At 43.0% G+C, this 27,931-nt stretch overlaps 3 protein-coding genes across 4 annotated transcripts in view; all 3 read right to left on the bottom strand.

Moving 5' to 3' along the window:
* Positions 1-2,545: 2,545 nt before the first annotated feature.
* Positions 2,546-6,755, bottom strand: LOC147217466 (cytochrome c oxidase subunit FA4). The gene is made up of 4 exons (XM_086175569.1): positions 6,596-6,755; positions 5,854-5,942; positions 5,606-5,666; positions 2,546-2,827 (listed from the first exon to the last, which is right to left on the bottom strand). Exons 1-4 carry the CDS (start codon positions 6,635-6,637, stop codon positions 2,771-2,773), a joined length of 249 nt encoding a protein of 82 aa, XP_086031695.1. The 5' UTR covers positions 6,638-6,755; the 3' UTR covers positions 2,546-2,770.
* Positions 6,756-7,782: 1,027 nt separating this feature from the next.
* slc35b1 (solute carrier family 35 member B1) lies at positions 7,783-15,657 on the bottom strand. Its single transcript, XM_086175567.1, has 9 exons — positions 15,155-15,657; positions 14,532-14,635; positions 13,283-13,413; positions 13,158-13,188; positions 12,105-12,265; positions 11,494-11,620; positions 9,422-9,528; positions 8,680-8,833; positions 7,783-8,500 (listed from the first exon to the last, which is right to left on the bottom strand). The coding sequence occupies exons 1-9, from the start codon at positions 15,277-15,279 to the stop codon at positions 8,448-8,450; spliced, it is 993 nt and encodes a 330-aa protein (XP_086031693.1). The 5' UTR covers positions 15,280-15,657; the 3' UTR covers positions 7,783-8,447.
* Positions 15,658-17,236: 1,579 nt separating this feature from the next.
* fam117aa (family with sequence similarity 117 member Aa) overlaps positions 17,237-27,931 on the bottom strand; it is an 11,548-nt gene continuing 853 nt past the window's right edge. The window contains exons 2-8 of one of the 2 annotated variants that reach the window (XM_086176249.1): positions 26,626-26,771; positions 22,676-22,771; positions 22,051-22,167; positions 20,786-20,902; positions 19,933-20,158; positions 19,688-19,865; positions 17,237-18,946 (exon numbers count right to left, since the gene is read on the bottom strand). In XM_086176249.1, the coding sequence (XP_086032375.1) occupies positions 18,733-18,946; positions 19,688-19,865; positions 19,933-20,158; positions 20,786-20,902; positions 22,051-22,167; positions 22,676-22,771; positions 26,626-26,771 (1,094 nt within the window). In that variant the 3' untranslated portion in view covers positions 17,237-18,732. Of the gene's footprint in view, positions 18,947-19,687; positions 19,866-19,932; positions 20,159-20,785; positions 20,903-22,050; positions 22,168-22,675; positions 22,772-23,600; positions 24,006-26,625; positions 26,772-27,931 lie in introns of those variants that run through there. The other variant, XM_086176250.1, reaches the window with a different exon arrangement.

The raw sequence follows: 27,931 nt of genomic DNA on the forward strand, positions 1-27,931 counted from the left end.
GGATGCGCGACCTCTGCCACGACCTTTCCGAGACGACTCGCGGCAGCAGCGGCAGCTATTGCCTTGCACCTCACCTCACATTATTTCTGCTCATTATTTTCCCAATGTTGCCTTTTGAGAGGGGCCGGCTGTAACAGAGGCGTCAGGGGTCAGGAAGCAGAGGGTAAGGATGCAGGTCGGCCGGGCTCCGCGGTTCTGTTCAGCCAGCATCCTCAGAGAATTCCACGCCATGGAGCCATTTGACCCCCGAACCCTCCTGCTGTCCGTCAAAGTTAGCCTTAGGTGTCAGCTGTTATCTGGTGAAGGGAAGCTCCGCAGCCAGCATACAGGGAATTGTGCCACAGAGGGTCCAATGATAGGCAACGGCTATAATTTGTAAACACTCAGCTTGCAATAGCAGCCCTTCGCTATCAAGAGCTTTAGAGCAAACTCTCACCCTTAGCTTGTGTCCAGGAAGTACATCGCCCCCTACTGGTTGATTCTTTGCAAGCGTGCTTACCGATATGAACGTTGCTCCCTCTGCGTGAAAGAAGCCAGAGGGATCTCATGGTCTCATTCAGGAGGAGTCAGACAGAGCCAGTAGCCGCCCGACGACGATGAAGAGGAGGCTCGGACAAACTCGTTCAGGCTGTGATAAAGATTGCAGGGATTTGGAGACGGGCTGTGGAGCTCAGGCAGCTTGGCCGGTGTAGAACCGCAGCTCCTTCAGGACAGGATCTGGCCAAGGAGGTCTCGTTTGGGATGCCCATCAGGTGCATCCGATTGAGGCGATCTAAGCACCTCCCACTAGGAGGACCCGCTGGGTGATCTTAAGCACACAGGAGGGATCATAATCTCATCTGGCCCTCAGGTCCTCCACGGGCTTCAGTTTGTGCTATATTTCCTCCCAGCTGGAGAATCCTTCATTGCTGCTCTGTGAAGGTCTGAGCAGTATCTCTCGGTCACACTTTGGTGTCGTTACCTCAGTGTCAGCCACCTTTACCTTTAAAGAGCGACATGTAGGTTGATTTAAATAATATACACAAATTATATATGTATATGAAGGGTTCAACTTGAAGTTAATATGAGGTTTATTGTCTTTAACAGGACCATCTGGACCTGAGAGGAAAATCAAGAACATTTGAGTCTCAGTTTAGCAGTTAGGCTTATTGTTTGTTTCACTTTATTGTTGTTCTGTTTTTTTAAAATGTAAAAAATACGCTTATATGATTGCTGCACAGTGAGAAGTGATAAAAGTGACATGTTAAACTAATAATGCAAACAACAAATAATTGATTTCATTGTGGGACACTTTCTCAAACAATTTCAATATGGATAGAATGAGAGAAAAGTAATTTCAGGAAAAGTAATGCTTAGAATTTAAGGCTTTTCCCCTGGAGCGTTGAGTCCTTTCAAAATGTTAATTTTGTCAATTACAACCAAATGTCACTGTTCACTTAATTCAAGACTCCTTGAAATATGAGTTGTTCCATGAAAACTCCAAGATGCAATATTTATTATTTGTGCAAAAAATATGAAAGCACCCTCTTCATGAAATAAATGAACATTCTTGTCAGATGTTTTGTGCCCCCTCAGTCCTCCTCTGGCATTGCACCCAAGCAGCATGTCACTTCATTCCCAAGATGAAAATAACAGGTTTATACCAACAAGCCCTTGGGACACCTCATCTGAGGTGATACCTAATGTAAAATGGAGATGTACGTGTACGTGAAGGGGATGAAGTGCCTGTCGGAAGAGAGCTGGACGCGCAGAACCCATTTTGACGTTGTTCTACGAGGGAGCGGTTACCTGACAGAAGTTGCTTTTCATCTGCCAGGTGGAAACACGAGGGCGAGCCATGCACGCAGCTCTGTCTGCAGAGTGGAGTGAGAGACGCGCCTTTCTATTAAAAATATGAAGGTCTCCTTGACATTTCCCGCGCCGCATTGGCTGCTCATCCATGTCGCCGCTTTCCTCCCAGCTGCAGATAGAACAGTGCGACCTGTTGACATTTACAGATTTATCTGGCTCAGAGCACTGGCATTCTAAAAGAAGTAACATCTCCCCAACGTCCCGCCAGTCATGCTTTCACAGCTCAAGTGTAAATATGTTATAGCTTCTTACAAACACAAGTTGGCCTTTAACTCAAGAACAAAAGCGACTCTGTTCTACCGGTAAACTCCAAATGACAAATCTCAGGCCTTATTAAGGGGCGAGCAGCTGCTGAAAAGGAGTGAGCCGCAGACGTGTCACCGCTTCGGTGTCCTGACAGCCACCGACCACCAGGGGGAGACCTGGGTACAAAAGAGAGGTTACAGTCCCTGATGTGCTGAAGAGTCTGGATAGCGGCCAACTCTAGTGTGGCACACAATTCCCCAGCAGCTGGTTTAAACCAGGATAAAGTTGAAATGAGGTAGGGGCAAAGCTTGTGTTGTTACGGGGCATGACGTAATTGCCTGTGTGTAAGTTACACTTGATGGAGGCAAATGAACACGTTTGCCTGAAGCCCAATGAATAGCAATCAAGGGTCAACAAATAATTGATCGTAACAAATGACAGTAGGTTCTTTTCTCTGTATGGAGGAGAAAAGACTCCTTCATTTTATTGACAACATTGTAAATGAGAAAAGAAAAATGATGTTTTAAGATTCCTTTGGGATGTGATGCTGAAACTTATATAAGGATCCTTTGTGCGGGTTTAGCTTCTGCATCTCCCAGGTACAGACGGAGCTCGGCGGGTTCTTGGCCCTGAGTGGCTGATCTTCGTGCTTCTCGTCCGGCTGAAGTGACCTTTAGAAGTCTGGGCGGTCCTTTTTCAGCTTGCTGTAATCCATGTTTACTGTGAAGAACTGAGAAGACAACAAGACGTCAGCAAGGGAATCGAGTCCTGGATTTACGACTTCAACTGAGGTTCGGTCTCGAGTTGTTTTTGCTTTTTTGCTAAAAAAAAAAACTTCCAATAACCCAATGGACCATGTCCCTTTTGTTTAATTAAACTCATGGATCTTTTAACATATTCCAAAAATGGGTGTTATGGTTGTCTGTTTTTGACGGTCTGCCTAAAATTCTCTCCGTGACCGCCAGAGGAAAACACAGACTGTATTCTTGACGTTTTTTTTTTTTTTTTTTTTTTTAAAAAGAAAAAAGAAAAAAAAGGAAACCTATGCTGGAGGGGAAAGAGTTAATTGTATTTTCTTGAAATAAACTGAACTAATCCAACTCAGTCGTGAGACTGAAATGTTCCTTTTTATTTGCTTCGGTAATCAGGACTGGGAATAAGAAGCTACTGCCTTGTACAAGAACTAACCAGATTGTGTAATTGGACTAATCTGCTCCTTGTTGACACCCAAGTTCAACACAGCTTGGCTGGATCCAGACAGCGGAGCAACACTTTCCAATAACACCTGAAGCCTGCACCACCACTCATTTCACAATCAATATCACCAATAAAAAAACTGATCCAATGCAGATTCTGTCCCCATAATAATCTGTGAATAGCAGAAACTAAAAACACTGTTCCTTTATAGCTCCCTGCAATACATTTTACTGTGATGAGTTTGCAAGTTTGCTCATCTAACTAGGTTTTCAGCTTGTTCCAGCTGTAACGTGCTGGTTCAATTATCTCCTTGGGACTGAAATAGCAACGTACAAAAGGGTCCACAACGAGACACTCATCTTTCAAGCTTTCACAGAGCCAGCTCAGCGGTTGGTAATCAGCATCGTATATAAATGTTCAAGCGTATTGCAAAAATATGTACATTTTCTCTGTCCATTGCACAGATATATAATTGTACAGCCATTTATATACATGTACAATCTTTCATCCAGTTGTAGAGTTTTATTTATGAACGTTGGATCCTTTACCTGATACTAAAGCTACCCCATGTGCCCTACAATTGCCCCTTGGGAACAAATTAAGTGATTCTGATCATTTCTGAGTAACGCTATCAAAATCCAACTTGTTTGTTGTTGGGTTAGTGCTCAGCCAAAAATGAGACGCTCCAGTTTGAAACATCCGGTTCCACTCATGGGTACAGATAATCACATTCTGTCAGTCAGCGCCTCAGCCGACCAAACCGTCTCGTGCATATTTCAAACCACAGAATGTCTCCCTGTGATTCAAATAAACAAAACATTGATACATAATTTGAAAATTAGGGCAGTTCTGATTATAAAAAGCTACAACATAAAATTCCAAATCCAACAGCCTCCATTCCATTATAATAGAAGGCTTAGGAAATGATTTTTTTTTTCCTCATCAATTTTATTGCAACAGTGCTGAGCCTCTTAACAACATGTGTGCGATTTTAGACAGCATGTTCATTATTATCTATTTATCAATACTTATCTGAATGCTGACTGCAAAGTAAGAATTTCATTGTACGGGGAAACACGTTTCAAGACTATACACATGACAATAAACACTTTGAATCTTGACTTTGCAGTTGCCCATATAAAAATGAAGACAATATCGTTTCAAATTTGAAACAAGCTTATGTTAAATTTCCCTTTTTTTAAACAATACCATTCTGGGAAAAAAAAACAAAAACGATCTGCAGTTTTTTTTTTAATTCAGGTTGCTAAGAAAATGGTGGCAGTCCAACAGTGATGTCTGGTTTACAAATATAACATTATTCACTTCAAGAGCTTTTCACCCTCCGGTTTTATTTTCCAAGCTAAAACAGCTGATGCTTGAAAAGTGTGTGCAAAAATTCACACAGGCATGACTACAAGGTGAAACTGTAGACCCCTCTGTTTGGAGTATTAAGGCCTCTGCCTACTGTGCAAGAAGTGAAAAAATGTGCCTTCACTCTCAAGGCTGCAAGAACGAAATTACATCATTCTGTTCTGTTCGGTACAGGTTGGATGGTTCTCTTCGCTTGTTTTCAACACAACATGAGGGCAGAGCTATTTTCACCTCCGGTGTCCAACTACTTATGTGTGATTGGTCAGAAATTTGATGTGGGTGTAGTGAATGCAGAAAAGCAGAAGTGTTGTTCCCCCTTTTCTGCTGATGTGGAAAGTTGAACAGTCACAGTTAGCTTCGAGGATGAAGAATAAAAATCAATTTGGTGCTGCATATGAAGACAACAGTTGTTGATTTCCTGAACATTGCGCAGAGGAGACTGTCTGTCCAAACTGGTGGCGAAGCCCTTGGGATAAATTTGCAAATGCCAAACGGGGTGCACAAATAAGAATAATGACCCCGACGGGAGGAAATCAATCCCAGCAATGTACACCTCGTAGCAGCGGCTCTGTCCTCACACTTAACACGGTGAAACAACCACCAACATGACCGTTCCAGTATGCCATCGTCTCTATGCGGTCACTGCATTGTTGTGGTTTCCGACAGATTCCTCCTATGCTCAGTTCACGTGACATGCGCTACAGTGGGCAGGGCCTATGAGGACTTCATCGGAGTTCTGCACAAGATTCTTGTGAAATTTGAAATGTCACAGAATGAACTTTGCTCTTGCCAACTCAAGATCGGCAAACTTCTTTGTTTACGTTCAGGCCTTTAGTGTTTGTAGTAGCTGAGCAAATTTGGTCTAAAATCTGCAGCTTAAAAAAAATGATGCTTAAGATTCAGCACTTAATATCCTGTCCAGGTCAAGGATCATTCGTACCTTGTACTGGTCTGTTGGGGCCATTTTGTTCCAGGGCTCAGGGTTGTTCTTGCGATCCCAGCTGACAATGAAATAGGAGTCAACATGGTGCTGTGCAAACTACTAGAATATGACGGATACAAAATATCACTGCAAAACGGGAAAAATGACCAAATTTCTTCAGTGATTTCAGGTCTGGCACATCAAGCATTCACTATCTTCATGTGCACCTCCCACAAACATGAAGATGCGTGGACATGAGCACTTACCACACATCTGGGTTTCTCAGGCCCAGACGGGCGAGATAGAGCATGGACATGGTAGCACCTCCACCGATGAAGATGAAGAGAGGAATCAGCTGCAGAGAGCCAAAAGCAGATTGATGTAAATGAGTAGATATAAAAAGCACAAGTCATCGTCTCTTAAAAATAATAAAGCCTAATTTACAAGCAAAAACTGACTCTCAACCCCGATTACTGCCTCTGCCTACTTTTTGACAATTCATGCTGTTCGAGAGATCGGTACAGCTGTTAACTATTCCTTACCGATTGTGTTTCATTTAACATCAAATCAAACTATAACTGTGATAGTGTGTATGGTCACTTTTTGCAAGAGCACATAATATTCATTATTAAATATTTTCGTTCTTAATTGCTCTATGAAGCAAACTAACTTGCTGATTGAGTATATCAGCATGCATTGCTACATAGGTAGCGGAGACCCTTCCCTAAGATGCGGTACTCTATGACCCCATTTGACTTCCGACTCGTACAAAGGCAAATGTCCGAAAATGCCTGTCTGTGTAAACTGCTTCGCCAATAAAGCAGACACTGGTGATAACACAAATATTATCACATGCTGGGTAATTTAAAAGAATTTCTCAAAGTCACAGCGGTCGACTTCAGAGGTCGCCACAGCTAGCATTCAGCTAAGCTACGTTAGCCTCAAAAATCACCTAGTTAAAGTAGCAAAAACCCTCGTTTCTCATGACTATGACTTAAGTCTACTTACAGCCGGGTGGTTTTTCAGCTGTTTGCGGACTACAGCCAGCATGTTGGCACCTGTAGCGGGTAGTTTATCTGAATTTGGTTTGAAATAAACGGATTACTGACACTCTTGCCAGGACCGTTGTCGTTTTAATCTGGAAGATCAAGCGGAAGGCAGGCCGAGCTGAAAGTCAAATAGGATGCTAGCAGATTGCCTGACAGGGACGCAAAAATATTGGCTTTTTATAAAAAACAAGGACCACGTGAGAAAAATCTGGCACCTTAATTGTATATCATTTAATATTTCGAACGGTTGCATTCATATGTTTTTAAGTTTCACTTTTTTCGGATAATTCAATTTTGTCAAGGCGAAAATTACTTAAACTCGCCACCATCTGCAACGTCCCTCTCCGAAAATAAAACGAGATTCACTGTATTTCGATAAATCACCTTAGTATCACATACTTATTGATACTGGCTCCTTATAATTATGTGATCTTTATTGTGAAAGAAATGAATGACTATGGTTGATACGATGTAGGATATTTGGAAGTTTGATGTCTGGATGAATCCGCAGCCGTAATCGAAAGCGACAGCAGGGGGCGCTGTTTCAGCGAGTCACAGGCAGACCTCACTGCAGTGAACTAGGCTTCAATTTACAGGGGGCAGCTTCATGTTTTGTCTCAGTAACAATCACCAATTGCAATAATAGTTGGTGCAAATTATTGCATTTTGAGATCATCTTTTTCCAAGATGTAGCTTATGAATTAAATTGTAATGACAATTATTGGGAAGTAAAGATTGAACTGCTTCCACAGGGAGGAAAAAAAATAAAGAGGACATCCTGGATTTTTCTTTTATTCCTCATTTACTTGTTGTTGTTGTGTAGTTTAATGCCTCTAAATTATTATCAATATTAATTAATATTAATATTAAATTAATATTATTACTAATAAGTTATGATTTAAGTTCCAAATGTTCCTTAAACTGCCACAAAATATGTTTTAACTCCATAAATATATAAACTATCGTTATCATGAGTATTTTTCTCTTCTATAACATTTTTTAGGTGAAAAAAAAGGAAATTGTTCACCATCAATTCAAAGCGAGTTTTGGCAGGGATTTTACAGCCACATAGCTGGAGCCACCTAATAGCTTTGAAACTGCAATTAAATACTGAGAGTGTGCAGTAAAGAGACGTGCAGTCAAATATTCAAAATTTCCCTTTTATGGCAAGTTACTTTCAACTTGTATTGACTAAAAATTAAAAAGAAAAAAAATCAATTAGATGATTGGAGACAACATAAAAAGATGTAATATAACTGTTCTTTTTTTTATATAGACAATCATATCTAGCAATTTAACTGCCAGGAAAAAAAAACTCAATTTGTGATCTCGAATATTCAAACAACATCCGACAACACTTAATTCTTAAGTAGCATGTTTAGACAACCGTAATGCACTACTCCTGTCATTGCTTCTGCCTTGATGGTGGTAGGACAGGAATGGCGGGACAAGAGAGGACAGCTGATCGCAGAAATAATATTCTGTCCACATTTTCTCCAAAGGACATTTCTGCCAGGCTCGGTTTATCTACCGAGGCGTCGGATTGATCAGTAAGAGATGGACTCATCAAAGCTTTGAATCCCAAATAAAACAAAACAAAACAAAACGTTACAACACATCAGCCATAAACAATAAAAATTGAAGTTGAAAATGACTTTTTATATAAAGTTAAAAATAATTAGGCAATAGCTCTGGCAGGTCGGAGCCACAGATGACTGTGCAGGATGTCCTGTGAGACTGAGATGAGGGTTCTGATGTTCCATTCAAGCTGCAGTGATGAGGTCTCTCTATCTCTACTCTCTCCAGACGATTCAATGTGTCGTCTTCTTGGGAGTCTTGCCAAACTTTGCATCCAAGCCAAGACCTAAAGTGAGAAAAGCCAAGGTGTGATCAAGAATGATTTTCAAATGCCTAAAAAGGGAACATTATTCAGGATTTTTGCTTTATTATTCAGGATTTTTGCTTTATGAGAACAGCACTTAAATGATATTAGCAATACTGTAAAAAAAAATGCAAAGGGGCCAGACTAGAATCAAGACTCACCAAGGAACACCAGGACAGTTCCGACCCACTGCATCGTCGTCATCACGTTGCCGAAGAGAATGACAGAGCCCAGGATGGTGAAGAATTTCCTTGTGGTGGTGACGATGGAGCAGGTCAGGGGCCCAAAGTAAACCACTGTCATGAAGATGAAAGTCTAGAACGACGACAACAAAAACACAAATGGTAATAGGTCCTTAAATCAAATGCTTCTGAAAATGTGACAAAAACTGTTGGTTGGATTTTTTAGTCTTTAGAAAGATTGTTTCCAGACATTTTGAGAAGGGTTTAACATTTTCTCTGCATCAGTCAAACAGTCACACACAAAAATGTAACCATGGAAGCCACTGGCTATGGGACGTAATGACCGATCGGATACTCGACACAAGCCAGAAATATGGCGTGTCTGATATTATGTTGAAACTTAGGACACAGACGACAAGCTTTCAGTACATTTTTGTCTGTCCAGGCTGTTCAAGACAGCTCAGAAGCAGCAGAACGTCTTTCTGTTCCTCAGAAGCTTTCAGCCAATTCTAATATCAAACCCGCTCACTCTGAGTTAACCACTGGCACAATCGATGGGATGGGGGTTGTAGACAGAGCTTAAGAGTGAAATGAAACCTAAGCTCGGCAGAGGTGTTTAGTTGCCAAGCAACCAATTAAGATTTTATTTTTAGATAAATTAGTCAGGTGCGTTGGAAGACTTAAAGAATATCCTGTTTGCGGACGATGTTCTTCCACCCACCTGGCCCACTGCGCTGGTCAGTCCAAATAGGAAGATGTTGTAGAAGATACTGGGGTAGCGTTCAGCGAAACTCAAGAATTCCCAGAGTTCTCCGGTCCATAACACCGCTGTTGAAAAAAAAAAGATGATGTGAATCTCACTGCCACTACAACAGTGTCTGATTAACAGTGCCTGAAATGATGGGAAATTCTGAGGATTGAGGTCACAGCGTGTGTCTTTTGCTCCACCAAGTGGCCAAATGCAGATTCATCTCTAACAAAGTCTCAATTCAACTTCCTTTTTGTTTGGTGGGAGAATATTGTGGGGCAAATCGCACAGCTTCAGTTCACATGGGAGTAAAGATCCAACAGTCAAGGACAACGAAATGTTTTGAATAAGGCGATCAGAGCTGAATTAAAGTCACAAAAAAATGTACATATGCATGTATGAAAAAAAATAAGTTAACCTTGAAACCACAGTATCCGACTTGGTCACGGAGCAGGGCAGGCAAAATGTAAATAGGCGTTGATAACCGACAACTCCAATTAGTTTGTCCGTGCTTTTATGGCTCATATTGGCTTTGACCCTCTAATCTTACTTTGTATGCGTCTCCGGCGCATGAGAGCAGCCTCTTCAGCCAACTGTGGGCTTCCAAGAGCGGGACTCATTATCGACAGAGATAACCCTCAACACTTGGCCTTGGTTGAATTAATTTGTTTTGGTCTTCTGAGAGAAAGAGTGTCCACCTCTTTTTTTCTCCATTACCGCTGCTGCTCTCAGCCTGTCAATTTGTCAATCAGCCATCAGTCCTTTTTTAACACATGTTAGAACATAGTGTTTATGGACTTAAGTGACAAATTATTGCTGCAATTGATATAAAATTTAACCTTCTTTCCTTTAGGGCTCAGTTATTTTTACGTGCTCTGTAAAAATGGGGGAAGGTGGTGACAAAAAGCAAACAACTTTTGAAGGGCGATATCGCTCTAGAAATTCACATTATCTAAAACCTGGAGGCATCAGTGTTAAAGTCAAGTCTGTCGGGAAGTTTGAGACACTTTTATTTTAGGTGATCAAACAAATATGAAAATGTTACCTAATGTTACCTATGTTACCTACTTGCTGAGATCCTAATCGAAACACACCTTAGATATAAACGCATCAGGTCATACCAGTTTTTGTTTTTTGACAGGAGGGAAATGTCTTCTTTGCAGTAGATAATACACTCACTAATGTGAATTGTGAAAGAAGTGTGTTACCATTCCATGGGAGCTACTTTCTTTAAGTTCCCATTGGTGCAGATATATAGTGGATAGGCACGTTCCTGCAGGGAAAGGGGAGGCTAGCACTGTACCACAGGCCAAGGCCACAAGACTGAGGAAGAGCAGCAGAAAATCCCCAAACACTCTGATTTCATTGTTAACATTAAGAACTTCAATATTATTCAATAGAAGAATAAAAATGATTATAACATCTTGAGATTATTTCATACCAGAGACATTGTGTCCTCCTGATAATTGAGATCAGCCTGGTCTCTTTCAACTTCCTCTGTTAACAAAGTCCCACCGAAATTCCATTTAGATGTATTCATCAATTATGCAGAGATAAAAAACGATGAAAAAATGTTCAAAAGCAAAACAGCAGTTTTGCTGTTGATCAGTTAAGAGGCCCTGGGAATCTGTGTGGAAAAAAACTGCAATTAATTCTAACTTTAATAAATGTAATGAGTACAGGAGGTTTTCAGAGCAAAGCGCCTCAGTGTTTTCTTGTCACTGCTTTGCAGATGCGTGTGATGTATGAGTCTCCCTGTTGGTTCATCTCAGGTGCAAAACTGAACCAGGTTTGTCTTTGTGGACAAAAAAAAAACAAAACAAAACAAAAAAAAACAAAACAAAAGGGGGGGTTCCTTATTGAAACACTGAGCATACACACACAGAACAGGGATCTCAACGACACAATGTCCAACAGAACCAGGCAGAACTGAACCATCTACGTGATTTGGCCGATGAGCCTCTCCTCCGCCTCTGGGTTGCCACTGGATTTTGGGTGTGAGCCAGCCCCTTCTCAAAGAGCGACGACGACAGCAGCCCACTCACCTACTCCAAGCACCAAGGTGGACCACAGGTTGATGTTCAGCATCATGTGGTTGGGGCTAGAATGGTAGCGAACCCGCATATGGTCTTGAGCCACACCGGTCAGACCATCCAGTGTCAGAGACACCAGCTGTGATAGAACCAAACACAGGGACAACAAAAAGAAGGCTAAGAAACCACACAGGTGGGAGGTGGCCAGTTACAACTGAGATGGATGGAGTGTGCACTCAGCGCCCAAATCATTAGGAGAACCTCAAGTGAAGACTGTGGTGATAAATTTGGACTCAATCTGGAAAGGTTCAAGTCATTCTCTGATTCATACAGCCAGAGTGCATTCATCAGCTCAGTCCAGGATCCCACACTCCCTCCTTTGTTACAAGCTTCTCCATGAAGGAAGAAATAAAGGGATATCTTTACTTTAAATGTCATGGCGTGGAATTCGAGAGCTTTTCATAGGTCTGGATGTATTATCATGGCTTGTTATTACATACTGCAATGTCTTTAGAATTAAAGAAAATGGATAATTAAAAAAGACACACTTTAATCTTTTAGTACATCCTGTCGCATTTGTTATAAATGATGGTGCGCTCAACGAACCGGAGCGGACCACTCACCAACAGAATCTCGCCGAACCCAAAGAGGTGATCATCCACCACCGCAGAGCTTTTGTTGGGTTTGTAGAGGAACAGGGCAACGCCGGTCACTATCAGCAGCACACACAGATACTTGGCGAGCGGGTACTTCTTCCGTAATATCGTCACACCCAGGATCATCACTGCAGAGAAATAGGACCGCACCTCAGTTACAGTAGTCACAGATGCCAAACACCTGAGATGTATGTCCATCTCCAGAACAGATTCAACATCAGGCTTCTGGCCATGAGAATGAGACATATGGGCTGAGAGACTATACATTTTTCATGTGTGCTAAAGGAGATAAGGAGTCCACAACTTTCAAACAACACAGTGACACCTGTCACCTGTTTTCTATACACACCATGCCTCAGTCCAGGAAGTGTACGTGCACAAAAAACGATTTTCAAAATCCAACTGAAATTTTAAAAAACCCTCGACTGCCGCAAAAAAAATTGAATAGTCATAACTAAGCAATAAAACTGTAAAAGGTGTCAGTTGTCTGTTAAAATTTATTGATTGTGTAATTATTTATTTCAAACTATAAAACTGTCTCAATTTCATTCACCTTCTTCTTTATTTGTATATTTAAATCACAGGGAAAAGGCTATGAAAGAACTGGAAAAGAAATGGCATTACCAGAGCAAAAAATTAACTGGAAATCAGAAGAAGTACCTTAAAATGAGAAAAACTTTAAAAATAATCTAACACTGTTTAACTTTTGCCACAACTTGTTTTAAGTACGACTATTTCTAAAAAGTAGTCAGGGACAAAAAACAAACCTGAGTGTTTTGATTTCATATTGGGTTGTCCAACTCATGACACCTTTGTTTTGGACATCAGGTATTGAATGTCTGAGACCCTCTGGTTCCAAATTATTAAGTATCATCAGATGAGTCCAGTCTCCTATCCTCAGTGAGCAGGGGATGGAGGCCACTCATCTGAGGGTTTCTTCATACTTTGGACATTTTTAAACACTAAACATGCATGAAAAGAATGTCTTTTTTTATGTGCTGTGAGACTGCGTGACTTCACCTGGTATGGGCTTGCAGGATTTCCCCAGCACCTGTCAAGAAAAGCGACACGTTAGGGAGACTAGGCAAAGCAAAGCGAAGACTCTGCTTCTGCAACGCAGGTACAAGCAGGAGGGCGTGACTCACCTGTGTGGGGTAGTTGACATACTGGAGGGCGGAGTTACTCGACACCATGGCGCCCAGATAGGACAGAGAGCAAAGCCCGTAGAGCCAGGCTTTGGTGTGATCTGGTTTAGACCCCTCAAAGACCTTGATCACTGATGATAAAGCAGACAATATCGCGATCTCAGAACGATTGTTGCTGATGTCTATTTATTCGTGGATGTCTTGCTATCTGCTGTCTTCTCTCGCTCTATTTATATTCATAATTGTTTTACTTTTTTGACATTATAACTGTTATGCTGCTGTGATAAACGAATTTCCCCTATTTCCACCACTGTGAAGTAAGTTTTCCCACTGCAGGTCTGTTTAAACATTCGCAGACAAGACTTAGCCTTGCACGCTAATTCTGATCCATAGCATAATGACTACATTTATAGTCCTCTCTCATTATTCATTTATACTCAGGTGGGACTGGGGAAGAATGAAGCCCCAGACCGTAAAGATGAATGTTATGCCATGTCGCCTAAGATCCTCAGCCACTTCTACAGCTGCATTGTTGAGAGCATCCTAACCAGCTACTCCACCTTATAGTGCGGCAGCACCACTGCTCTGGACAGCAAACACCTGATGTGAATGGTAAAGACTGCAGAGGATATTTACAAGAACCTCACTGCCCTCTCTGCAGAGCATCTACCACAACAGATTTGACAGGAGAGCCACCTCCGTCACCAAGCACCACACTTCAACCGAAGCTGCAGGAGTGTGAAATGTAGAATGACGTGACAGAAGAATTTGTTTTACTCAACTGCCATCTGATAGGAGAAAATAACCATGTTCTACCTCTCAAGACAATTCTGCACTTCACATCAAGCATAGCCAATGCTGTACTCAACTGTTTGTGTAGCTTAACTGTTTATATGAATTGTCCAGATAGAAATTGTTCAACCTCTGCCTGTCTGGCTTCACTGTGGACAGCAAAATAAGAATTTCATTGTAAAGGGAAAACGTTTCCAGACGCTGCAAATAACAATAAACACTTTGAATCTTAACTGGGTTTCAGATAAAAACCTTTTAGAGCAAATTAAAAATCCATAAATTATGCAATTATTTTGATGAGGGTGGACAGAATTTTGAAGATTGAAATTGTGTGGACAATTGGATACAATTAATTTATGGATTTATAAAAAGGACTATTTCGATCGTGTAAGTTAGTAAGGAATACATTAAAAAATCTTTTTACTGTTCATTCTCCAGTGCAGCCCTTAATACTCACAGATCTTTGCAAACAAAGAGTTGATGATGCACTGGATGAAAACCAGCATTCGGGCAAAGACAAACTTCTCCGCCTGGTCCCCATGACCGTAAACACCCCGAGTGCTGAAAGAATCAAATAAACTTGTCAGTAAAGCAAACTGTGGACAACAAAATCATCTTCATTCGCCTTTCATCAACAAGAAAAACACAGACAGTACTGACGCTGTCAGGGCTGAAAAGGGCTGATACTCTGTTTGGCGACTAACCTAATTATTAGTTATGAAGAAAACCTGGTTGTGTGCAACACAACAATTACGTCTCTGAAATAGACAATATTATCGGGATGTCGTAACTGCGGTGAATTGACAGTGACGTGTCCTGACATGAGGTCCTCCCGATGCATTCACAATGGGTGCAAATGCATAAACGCTGCAAACAGAGCACAACATTTACCGCAGACGCACAATGCAGGCCGAAATTGGATATGGATTTCAGCGACTGTGCAGTAAAAAAATCTGGCAGGGAGATGAACCGGTTTGTTTGAACACAAAGCGACCACACATGTTTAGAACAAGTCATGCAACGATCGTGGTGCGGTGCACTGAAGCGATAACGGGTTTCGACAGAGGAAGCGCTACTTACATTGTTTCTTGCAAGATTCCGTAGTAAAAATAACAAACGAAGACGCCCAGGAAGCAAACGATGAAACGTATTCGCATGTTGTCCCACAGCGAGGCGGGTTTCCCCGCTCCTTTCCCCGCAGTCATGCTGTCTTCTCCCACAACGGGCAGGGTGACCGACACGGCCGCGCTCCCCGGGCCCCTCGCACCGGCTTCCCGCTCCACTATCGAAGAAGTCCCGAGCCCGGAGGAGACGCTCGGGTATCTACTTCAGAGTACCTCAATGATGTACTTTAAATGTTTCGCTCGACAGTACTGCCTTTACCTCTTTATAACTCCGGAATTAGAAGAATTCGTTTATTTTTCTATCATTGTGGCTCATCCCCGCTGTCCTCTACAATACCGACGTGTCCTCCGGGACAGTAGTTGTGTCACAACATCCTCGCCTCCGAGACACAAACAACACGTCCGGGGAGGAACTTCTAACTACTGTTGTCATTCAACCATTAAACGCTATATTTAGACGAGGAAAGCCAGTCGTCGCGTCAGGAATTTTACCACATGAAAGGACCCGTGAGGGTGTCCGTAACTGTGCCTGAAAAATAATTCACTTGTGTTAAGCTACGCTAAATTGGAAAATCCAAAAACCAAAAAAACGTACAGTTTGATGTTTGAGATTCCTTGTGAACCATCAAGTTAAGTACATATTATATTCCCCGTGAAATGTATTTATTTATTTTTAATCTATTTAATTCTTTTTTTTTCTAGCATTGAACATTTCTCACAAACCTTTTATACTGTTAAATCGTACAGTTAAGCGATTACATACAGAATGAAAGTCCTTTTGTCCTTTGCTTCCTCATCCCCGGTTGATTCATTGACATTCAATTCTACCTTGCCATGTTTGTATGTACAGAGTAAATCTGTTTATGCTATGTGTGTTCAGTTAAATAAAAAAAGAGATGTATTGCAGGGTCGTGTGGCCAACAACAACTGTTAAAAAGAAAAAAGGCTACGCCAAATTAAAGGCTTTTTTTATGTCGATGAATTGATTTCTTGTCATTTTTTTAACCATGAGGATAAAAAGGTTTTGAAAACTGATTGAATAACCATGATTTATTTCTCAATTTAGTGAATTTCACATAGAATTAAAAAAATATAGCAATCTTTTTCGTCATGTGTCCACCTTAAAAAAATAATAATCTCACTAAAACGAGAGGTGAACGTGAATTCATCAGGCGGTTCTTCGGACAGCTAAACGAACAGACGAGGTCCTTCTTTGGAGGATGTCGCGTGCCTTTTTGTCGTATAAGCATGTGGATTAAATTTATTGGTCTGCGTAGAAAATGAGCCGCGCCTACGACCAATCACAAGGCGTTACTCTGGAGAGGGGCAACGCTTAAATTCGAGAATTTGGCAAAATTATTGTAAATCCATGAAATCCACGTGTCAAAGCTCCAAAACAGCACGTATAATAGTTAACCCAGACATATACAAAAACGGAATGCGTTCCCCCAATCTTACGTTCTTTATGAACGATTTTGAATTATATAAAAAAAATCCTTAAAAGTTATGGAAAAAAACAAAAACCAAAAAGTATAGTTCGATGTCTTAGATTCCTTGTGAACTACCAATTTAAATACAAATTATATTCCCCATTTATGTTTTTATTTTTTTATTTTATTTAACTATATATTTATGTGTTTGGTTGTTTTCCTTCATTTTTTTTTTCTTCTAGCATTAAACATTTCTCACAAACCTTTTTATACTGTTAACTTGTACAGTTGAGTGATTACATCCAGAACGAATGTCCTATGTCCTTTGCATCCTCATCCCCGGGTGATTCATTGACATCCCATTCTACCTTGCCATGTTTGTTTGTACATATGTATATCTTTTTATACTATTTATATGGGGAAAAAAACTCTTAACAAATAAAATAAAAAAATAAAAAAATGGTAAACCCACAAAGTAAATATTATCTGGCTAAAGTTCATTCTGTTTCAATTGGAGTTAAATTCCAAATCAAATGTAGAAATTACCCTTCTGGAGGATTTTGTTCAATGTTCTATTGTACATCACACAAATTGTCAATTTTATGACATAAAATCAAGGTAATTTTATTAACACAAACATATAGGAGGAAACATACCAATGGGTGTTTGCTGAAGATGATGTGACCTTGAAAAAGAAAAATGACATTTTTTAATTCATTTTGGATGCTTGTAACCACATTTTTTTCTGGAAAATAGAGCCTTGGAAATAGAAACATCTTCTACATATTTTATATCTTATCCCATAGCAAATAGCTTTTTAACATTTGATGGTAATAATGTGAAAAATCCCCTTTTGTCTTTTCTCTTTCAAGTATAATTCACTGTCATGATTGTTATTTCATTTTTTTATACTTTTTTTAAAACGGATGAGATCCATCCTACAGAGCAGATACTCACCTCTTCTATGATAAAGGACAATAGTGTCTATGTTTGGGTTTTGCTTTTGTTTTTGTTTTTGCCCGTCAGCCGTAAAGCTAATTAAAACCTCTCTTTTTTTCTGCTTGATTTATCAGTTACTGTATGAGTGTCTAGAACATGTAGCATTTTCTTCACATTGCCATTATCAATCTTGGAAAATGTATAGTAAATTAATGAGGTAGTACAAAAGGCTTACAAAAAGAAGTACTTCCTCACATGTTCCTGTTTGTAGATGAAGAGAATTTAATCCATTCTTACAGTAACTCAAGTAGAGAGAAATAAGCTCCAGCCAAATCACCAAAGACAGGTCTGAAATTAAAAATCAAATTCATTTTGAACCCACTCGAACAAACAAATGCAGAATTATTTGTACTTATTTGTTACTCATTCAGTCTTGTGAAACTGCAAAGTTGAGCTTTTTCAGTGAATACAAAAAATAGCACCACAAGCATCATCATCCTGGAAGAGGATTAAAAAAATATATTTATCTTCCTAGAAACCAGCCTCTAGAAAAGTAGCACACTAACACATTGTCCTAAGGCCTGAGAAAATATTTCGCCATTATAATTAAGCGACGGTCTCAGCTAATATTCATATTTTTATCAATGACGTGTCAGAGCACTGGAAGTGATAAGCATGCTCACCAGGTAGTTAAGGCTTGGGGAAAAACTCATCTACATCAAGTTGATGGTAAGTGCTTGGGGTTTTTTCACTGAATTCACTATTTCCCCTACATATTCAAAATGAAATCATCCCCAGCAGAAGGCAGTCTTTGTCCAATACAAAACTAAATCAATATCAGCATTTATCCAAACAGAGAAAATGTCACTGACCAAATCATCCTTAAAGCTTTTTGCCGCAAATAACGTTCTACGGTCTGATCCATTCAGTGGAATACTGGGACATTTGCAGTCCCTATCAGCTGAACCCAAGGAGGAAATACGCAGTAAAGCAGTTTGGTTTCTGAAAATATAAAAATAGCTGCTTATCCTCACATGTAGGATCAGACTTGTGTGATACAGCAGTGATAAACCAGTTGAAATATAACATGAATCCAGACTCTCCTGGTCGCCCGCCTCGCGGAGCAGGTAGGGCTGTGTGGTTTGTCCCGACGGGGCTCCGACGCCTACTGCATGCCCAGGTGCCTGGTGGGGGAAGCCTGGCCCGGGCAGCCAGTGACCGGGGATACCGATAAGCCCCGGAAAAGGAGGTCCATGGAGGGCAGGAGGGGTTTCAGAAGACTGACTTGACAGAAAGCGGAGCCTCCGTGAGGGGTAAAGTTGACCTTATTCAGGTCAGGGCACGACGGCTGGAGGAGAGGTTCCTCGTGAGGGGGTGACCTGGACATGAAGACAGCAGCATCATCAGTGGGGGTTTTTCCAAGAGCTCTTGTGAACCATTCATGTTTTTTCTTTTGTACATAATGAAGCCCGGCGGAATGTAGTAGTCTAGTAATTCGGCTAAATTCTCATTAATTAATTCATTTATGATCTATACCACTAGATGAAGGGTAAACCATGGTCCGATGGGCAGTAGGTGATGGGTTTACATACAGAGACACACAAACATTCACTCTTTCATTCAAGACAACTCAACATCTCTGATGATCAACACCGTTTCGGATGTTTAGTTCAGGTCCAGCTGGGTTGTTACAGCGTCTGGAGCTAACTTTAGCTTCACTGTGATCAATCCGAATGCTGCTCAAATGTCAGTGAAACATTAAATACACCAGTAGGGGTATTTAGCAGAATCATTATGTAGTACTTTTGGGGGTTTTCATGCATTTTGATGGGACTTCTGATATGTGACAAATATTCGACGCTGACAATTTTTTTTCTTTTTGTGCAGAAGAGTTCTGCAGTCCTACAGCTTCATATTTGACTCTTGAGAAAACCTCACAATAATGCAGGCAATTGGGAGCACAAAATATTTCAAGAGAAGTACGAAACCTACCGATACCTATAAATTTAACATGAGAGAATTATTTATCAATACTCAAAGTCTCAAATAGAATCCAGCCCAGCAGCAAATTTTAACCATGGTTAGAAAAAGGTTTTCAAAACCCAAGTGAGTGAACTCACATTGCTTCCTCGCACACCCGAACCCGCTCGCAGCCCTCCGCCGGCTGACGCTGGAAAGAACAGGATCTGCTGGGCCGAGGCGAGGAGGAGGAGGCTGTGTGGAGCAGAGGGGGTTCCAGTGCAAATGAAGGGAAGGCAGCGGACGGCGAGGGACACGGGATCTCACAGTTCACCGGCACTACGGAGAAAACAACCTTCAGGATTCGCGTCGAGAGCGGAGATATTTCAGGTGGAGGCCCCCTGACCTGGCTCGCCCATAGGGCACGGCGAATGGGACGGAGACAGAAGGGCCGGGTTCAAGGGGCAGGGGGAGGTCGAGGGCGACAGCAGCAACGGATCCAGGGGACATGGCGAATGTGACGGCGAGAGGAGGGACAGGTCCAGGGGCCCCGGGGACGACTCGCTCTGGGAGCCACTGCTGCATCGCTGGGCAGGGACGGGGGCCCGGTGTCCGTCGGGGATGTCTAAGATCTGCGAAACACAAGCTCAGGGGTCAAGAAGGCAGGAAGGAGGAAATGGTGTGTGGGCTGGTTGCTTTCAGAGGAGTTAAGCGAGGTGAAATCGAAAATGAAGTTTAAATCTTCACAATAAATGAAAAATCGAGTTTTATAACAGTTTGGAAAACATTAGTCTCTGAACAGAGGCCAACTATATCCTCGATGTTTTCACAAAGGGTTATTACACCCCTCGAAACAAACTGCCTCTTACAGCAAACCGAAAAAAGGATCCTGTTATTTTACCACAGATTAATCTGGATTAAATGCAAGGCCCCCCTCATCCCTCAGTGTCAGGCAGTCCCGCTGATCTTGCCATTCTCGGATAATCTGGGAGCGGTTTCAAATGCTGTTACTTGGTTGCGGCAAAAGAAAAAAAATCAATACACAGTTTTGCCGGAGTTTTTGGGAAGTGTTGTTAGGAAGCTGTTTCAGTAGGTTAATTAATCACGAGGATATCTTGATATTCAGCTGATGTGGGGGCCGACAGTAAAGATGCAGCAGTTTGGGGGATTCTGATAGGTTGTTTTACCCAAAATAAAAAAAAAATTTAGGTGGCACTGCTGGAGTACACTGTGCCGTGCACGCATCACCATGACCTGACCTCGTGCTGATCGTCCGTTTTCTCCGACACAAACGCCTCCTCCAGCTCCAGGTTGAGGCCCTCGACACTCCGCCGCAGCCGTGGGGCCAGTCTGCTCAGGGGCATGTGTGGCATTGTCTGCAGAGCCAGGAGGAAATTTAAAAAAAAGTGAGCATTATTTAAGTGTGTGATGGAGTTTTTTTTTCCCCAGCATGAAATAACAGCTAAGGAATTCTTGTTCCGTGCAGGATCCTGGTGCAACCTGCTCCCTGCACCCACTGTATTTGTTCGGTTTAAGAGACGGTGTTGCTTTGCTGAGCGGGGCAGCGACACCGGAGCTCTGATGACAGAGGGTCCTAAGAAAAGCAGGAGTATCCTTTTTCCTTTTTTTATATCCCTGTAACCAAGCTCTTCCCAGTCTGCCAGGCGACATGTGTCAAAGTCAAGGCCCGCGGGCCAAATGTGGCCCACCACGTCATCTTATGTGGTAAGAACTTCTTAAAAGGTCTGATTGTCTTAAAATAAATAAGTCAAACGTGTGCATTGGCCGTAAAGTACATGTCCCAAAATGCCGCAGTGATGGCATACCGCCATTAGATTGCAGTGTATCCACATCAATGTGATTTTCAAGTGGAATTGAGAAATATAAATGATCCCTAAATGTTCAGGAAGAGAAAAGCTGATGCAGATGGAAGGCTGTTTCAGGAAAGATGGGAAGGCGAATACATGTTTGTGCTTCAAGGAGAAAAAAAACGGTACGTCTTTTGTGCAATGAGGCAGTGTTGGTTGTCAAAGAGTACAAACTACGTCTGTATTTTGACACCAAACACGGAGCTAAGTATGCCAAAGTTAGCCTTCCGGAAATCATCTAAGAATTAAAAGCCAAACTATGATGGCAGCAGAATGTGTTCACGGAAGCCACATCCAAAAACACAGCAGCAGTGAAAGCTCGCTTTGTTTATTTCTGAAGAAATGGCCCGGGCTTCAGTCTTTTGCAGATGGGACCTTTTTGAAAGCGGTGCATGCTGAGGGTCTGTGAGCAGGTGTGTCCCGACCGGATACAGACTTTTAATAATGTCAGTTTATCAAGAAACACCATCGCGGACCGGAACCAGCAGGAAACCTGGCAACACAGCTGGCCGAAGAGACACGCAACTACATAGCTTTTTCATTAGCTCTTGATGAAAGCTGAGACAACACAGATACAGCGCCCAAAATGTGGCCCTTTGAGGTCAAACATTACGCTGATGTGGCCCTCGATGAAAACGAGTTAGAAGGAGAGGTACCTGAGTGACACCTGCTGCAAGACCCGAGGGCAGGGGGTGGTGGGGCGGTCCGCCGTAAGCCGCGGAGGGGGGTGCATGGCGGGAGCGCTTTTGCAGCTGTTGCCGCAGTTTGGCCACCTGAGGGAAACATGGAGATGAATAGTGATTTGCAACGATTCCCTCGAGAAAAAAGTGCATTATTACAGGTTTGTGGCCGCTGTTACTGTAAATGTACAATAAAGGAAACAACCCTGTTACTCGAGACAGCTGCTTTTATACCATCAACTTGAAGTGTTGCTACTCAAATTCTCAGTTTTTGTTCCAATAACAGATAATCAGACACTTCCACTCCCATCTGACAATGAATTTACTTTAAGATTGATTCTGCCAGATGCAACTGTGATTCTAAGTACTTAATTTCTCGCACTTCATTGTGACTCAAATAGCTATAAGCATATACTTTTGTGCCATAACTAGTCCATTTCAAAGTTAATTACAACCAAATAAATTGCTTCCTGTTTGGATGACATTTTGTTCAAATACTGCAAAAAAAAAACCCTGTGACACTTAAGACACTGGACTATAAATCAGCAGAATCTGAAAATGGATCACCCCATATGGGAGAATATACGTTGAAAAAACCCACCTCCCTCAGGTGCTCGGCGCTTCCCCAAGATGCGGAGCGTTTGTGACCTCCGATGCTCCTCCTCACCTGGGTTTCCTCCGCCCACGAACTCGGAGTCTATAAAATACACACCGAAAACAAAAGCTATTATTCCGCACACACACAGGTCTAGACCAGATTGTGGAGGAGCGTCAAGTAATTATTTTTTGATTATATTTTTGTCAACATTCACTTTTTTTAGATATTTTCTTTGCTAATTATTTATTCCCCTCATCAATTAACTTGGTTGTCTCAAAATGTATTACAATTCCGCGTAATTAACTTTATATGACCTTGAGCGTGACATAGATTGAACTTTTTCACTCCATAGATAAACATGAATGTATAAATGGAAAGAAACACATATCAAAAATGAAGAGAATTAACCCACTTGATATTTTAAACTCAGAAAAGACAACTGTTTGTGTGTGTTTCTAGCGGGAGTCTTTATAGCCTTTATTCTGGGATGTCAGGGTGTAAAAAGATTGAATCCCCGGTCCGATTGAGGCCACGAGCACAATAATAGTAACGCAACAGTTGCCACCTTGGCAAACACCTGATGACAATGGAAGGAAAACAAAAGAGAGAAATATCAGTTGATGCACATTAGACCAAGAAGAAGAAAACCGCACAGCTGTCTTTCACACCTGGTGAACAGCAGCAGCTGTACAGAGGAACGGGAAACCCATTCTGCGCTGCAAAACACCCCACTTCCACACGAGTGAGAAGTAAAAAAATCCCAAACCGCAGGGTGGAGGTTATAAATGCAGAACAACTACAAGCATTCAACACCCCAGTGCACAAACACATAACCTGGTTTTCACGTCACTAGAAAAAAAAAAAAAGTGACAGTGGAGGCGGCGACTCCCCGTAAGTGTCTCCTTCCTGGGGTTCGGCTTTCACTGACCAATTTCTTCACACTGACTCTCGATCTCCTGGCGGAGGGCGTCTGCCCGGCCCCTGCGCCTCGCTTCTCGGCACCAGACGTCCGGTCGTTCATCATCGCCCGGCGACTCGAGCCGATCCCCCCCTCAGATTGGTCCTCGGGGTCCGGGGCCCACCGGGAGTCCACAGGCCTCACGCACTTGCAAGCGATCCCACCGGTTCGCCAGTGTCAGTTGGCATTTCTCTGAGCTCCCGCTCCCTCCAGTGTGGCGACATCGCAGCGTCCGAACCCCCCCCCGAAATACACACCGCTTTCTGGGTCCTGGGGAGGAGCGCAAGCCCAGCTGATGGATTCATGGCTATAAGAGTGCCGGGCTAAATAAGTCGGAACGCAGCATTAGTCACCCGTACGGTGGCATCGGTGTGGGGTTACAGTTGTCGGCCCCGACTGACCTACCCATCATCCAATATCAGTAACACCAACGTCTACGATACATCAAGAAGGAGGGGGGATCACGGGACACCGGACTATAAAAAGATCCAGCTGTACAGTGTCTGTTTCCTGGCGTGGCTACTGTGCCCCACCTAGACAGCTCGTGCAAACACCTGCCAGGGGCTCACAACTATTCATAAAGAGAAATTGGCATAAATATGCTTAAATGTTTGTCTCATACTAGAATGTTTGAGTGTGTTGCTGAAAAAAGAACAAAGAATTATTTCCTTTAAAAACGCAATCTATAATTCATACACTAACCTATGGGTGCAGTCATTGTTTTACGAACCCATGCATGCTTGGTTGATGACGTAAACAGGTTGCATTGTGTTAACTTTGGCTTTCATCTAGTGTTAATTTTTGTTTGATACGGTAATACTGCCACATTGTGATGCTTTTGGGTGCAATTTCCAGTCCAAGGGAAACAAAGTGACTGATGCTACACAGCTTTCCAAGGGACAAGAAGGGAAGAACGGAGTGGGACATTGTTTGTGAGCATACACGACTTCTTCAGGACCTGCGGTGTCCTCGCCACTTCTCCCCGGATGCATTTGACAGATTTAGCCGATCTAAGCTACTGAAAGAGCTCACAGATGCTGCTAACTTTAAACGGCGACTAAAGCCAAACGCCATGCCTACAGATTCTTTCACAAACAGACAAAAGGTCCTTAAGAAACGAGTGAAGCTCGCTAGAAGAACAGGAGACGCTGGATGTTCTCCTGCGAGGATGTCAACAACCAGCTATCGCAGAAGAAAGCGTCTGATGACGAAAGACCGGCACGTTCACGGAGGAAGATGATGACGAGCCACCCGATCAGTGAACAGCCGATGACAAAAAAGGGGAGCCATACAACAGACGCTCTCTTTCCCAGTCAGCGTAGCAACGCAGTTGTCACATACCGCCAGTGACTTTGGCTGACTCTTGCATTTTGTATTTCTGTTTGTCCTCATTTTGAAGCTCATTTTGACTTTGGTCTCCAACGTTATCCTCCTTACTATTACTGTTTTATATCATATCATAGTATATCATAGTATTTTATATTGTTTTTCTTTTTATATTATGGTTTTTATGTAGCTGGTAAAAATATTGATCAAATAGGACAATAACATCTTAGTAACCAGGGGTCCCTTTAAAAAACAAAAGCAAAGAGCACAGGGAGAGTCCAGATCAAGGCTGATGTCACTGTCAGATCAATGACTGTTCATGACAAATCAGAGTGAAAAATATATTTTTTGGGCCAAAAAAAAAAAAAAAAAAGAGTTAATTTTCTGCAAGGGAAATTCATCCCATTTTCAACCGTCTATCCAGCCAGACAAGGATAGACGGGACGCCAAGGCAACTGTCGGGAGCGTGGGGAGCGGAGTCTCCCCCACGGGGGTCACCGCTACGATGACCTCCTGCCGCCCCTTGTAAGTTGTGACAACAGCAGCCCCCGCCGAGCGTGCTCACGTAGCGGAAACCGAAGGCCGCAGCCAAAAGAGGAGCCTCTAGAGGGCAGGAGTCGGCTTTGGGCAGAGCATCGTGTGCGCCCCCACCCCCCACCCCCCTCACACACACACCCAACCTCCCTACAGCCTTTGTGTGTGATTTCACTGGTGAGCTGGCAGCCAACTCAGAAACTTCTTGTATTCGTGCTCAAAAGTGCGTGGTTGTGTTTTAAAAGTGATGGCAGTTACATAACACTCCGAGCAGCAAAGTACTGTATTGTTAAAGGAGAACCTTGCCGACGTGAGCCGCAGCTGTCGGAGCAGCAAACCAGGGAGCCGTCGAGACCTCTAAAACCCGACGGGTGGGGGAAATATCTGCATTCAGTAGATGAGCTGAGTTGCGTACTCGAGTATCAGAGTTTTGGGGTTTCGTTATTTAGTGCGGGATTCCACTCACGACAACGCAAGAGTGACAGATAGAGTTTGTCACTGAGTAAACAGCTCATGTAAAGTTGCATGCTGCGCATTTAAAAACAGAACTCTAGAAAACAGCAGAGAGACGGCGAGACTGAAATAAAAGCGAGGGGAAAAAAAAAGAAATCGGTTACATCATGTGAAGAAACGCGGAGGAACTGTGGCAGAAGGAGGTGCCGGTTGGGGCGGCGGTGTGCATGTGCGTGGTCGAGGCGAGCACTGGGGGGATGGGGTGTCTGTATAATGAGGTCAGGAGGGGTCTGCGCCTCACAATGGAGGTAAAGGGGGTTTGCTGGGCTTTAAACTATGTCAGGAGAGAAGACGAAGCCGCGGAGCTTGGCGATGTCGGTAGGGGCTTTGTGCGCCAGTTAGGGCGCAGATACAGTTGGAGGGGGAGCCGAGGGGAAGAGCGGCAGAAGTTTGAGGAGGAACAAAAACGACTATTTCCAGTTGGCTGCCTTACACAGGCGGCGTCGAACTGGAACCACCAGACACCTGCAGAGCCGACATCAGATATCTAGTCCTCTGCAGATGAACGCAGCCGCAGAGCAAAACAAATTTTTTGTTCTGAAGCGCAACAGGTTCTTACGGGGGGGGAAACACGCACACAAACTGAGGCGAGCAGCTAACTAGAGGACGGAGCGGGGTTCACCTGCGTGGCTTTGTCGTTGACGTAGTTGACAGCCGTGCCCTCTGCTTCCCTGGGCCACTGCCCCTGCAGGTACGGCCCGACCACGGTGTCCAGGGACAGCGTGCGGCGGATGGTGGGTTTCGGCGGGCGAGCTGCCGTCCTGTCGGCTTTTGGGAGAAGTCGGAGGTTAGAAAATTTGAAAAAGCACGTAGAGGTTGTGTAATTCTTCACAGAGACGGCGTCCAAACTTCTTCGGTCTTGCACACAGCAATAAAAGGCCGAAACCTGCGCGGTCATGTCAAGCGTGTTGCATCTTTGCAAAATATTAGTTACCGGTCACACATTTCGTAAGACATTAAGAAAGCAAATCGATAATTACTCAAACGAGTCCGACAGCTCAGAGGCTAGCTGACAATGACCAAGTGAAATGCCGACATCGGTTTCCCTCTTATTGCGCCAAATAAAAAAGATCACTTTAAAAAAGTAAAGACACGGCCACCAGACTCGGTAATATTTACTCCTGACTTCAACTGTCATTGTGAAGCCAGTAATAAACAAGGCTTTCATTTAGAGTCAGGATCTCAAGAACCAGACAATCAGGTTGAGCTTTTCCCCTCGCAAATTTCTGCTACATTCAGGGAACCGCCGGAATCTCATCTAAAGTTTACTGAACGCGTCAAAGTGCATGAACGCGTCACACCTCCCTGCAGACTCGACCAGGATGGGCCTCTCGGCAACCTATCAACTTTCACTTGTTAAGTGTATGATAAATGAAAAATCTGGGGTTGTTTTTCATAAAATACATCCCAGGTGTTCTCTTTGGGAGTGTATGTGTGTTCATGTTGCAGTCCATCCTGCGAGTACAGACCACAACGCCGGCTTGGAGAGCAGGCTGCGCAAGAGCTTCATCGAAACGAGCTGTATTTTGTCATCGGCCGAGGTGTCGGGGGCGCGTAAGGGGTGTATAAATAAACATCGCCGCGCGCAGATGCGAACCCCACCACCACCGCCGCTCGGCTCACAACAGCAACGAGGCGGCAGTTGTTAGCTCCGAGCCTGCAGCAGGGAGGTCAGAGTGCACAGGGCTGACGGAGAGTCCAAATAACATTATAGGAACAGTGTTGTGTTTCAGGGAGAGCGGCCCTTCCTGGCTGCAGGCCCCGGCTTAAAACACAAGAACCCAGAGGAAGCGTGTTGGGGGGGGGCATCAACATTGGGGGGGTCGGGTTCCAGTGTAGCATTTTCCTCTCAGAATTTCTTTTGTTTTTCTGGACACATCACAACAGTCTTGATATTTACAGTGCAAGTTGTGTCAGCGGGTAAAGTG

The sequence above is a fragment of the Fistularia commersonii genome, chromosome 28 (genome assembly GCF_037954325.1).
Source record: "Fistularia commersonii isolate RoL2024-O1a breed Wild chromosome 28, RoL_Fcom_v1.0, whole genome shotgun sequence".
Taxonomy (NCBI): Eukaryota; Metazoa; Chordata; class Actinopteri; order Syngnathiformes; family Fistulariidae; genus Fistularia; species Fistularia commersonii.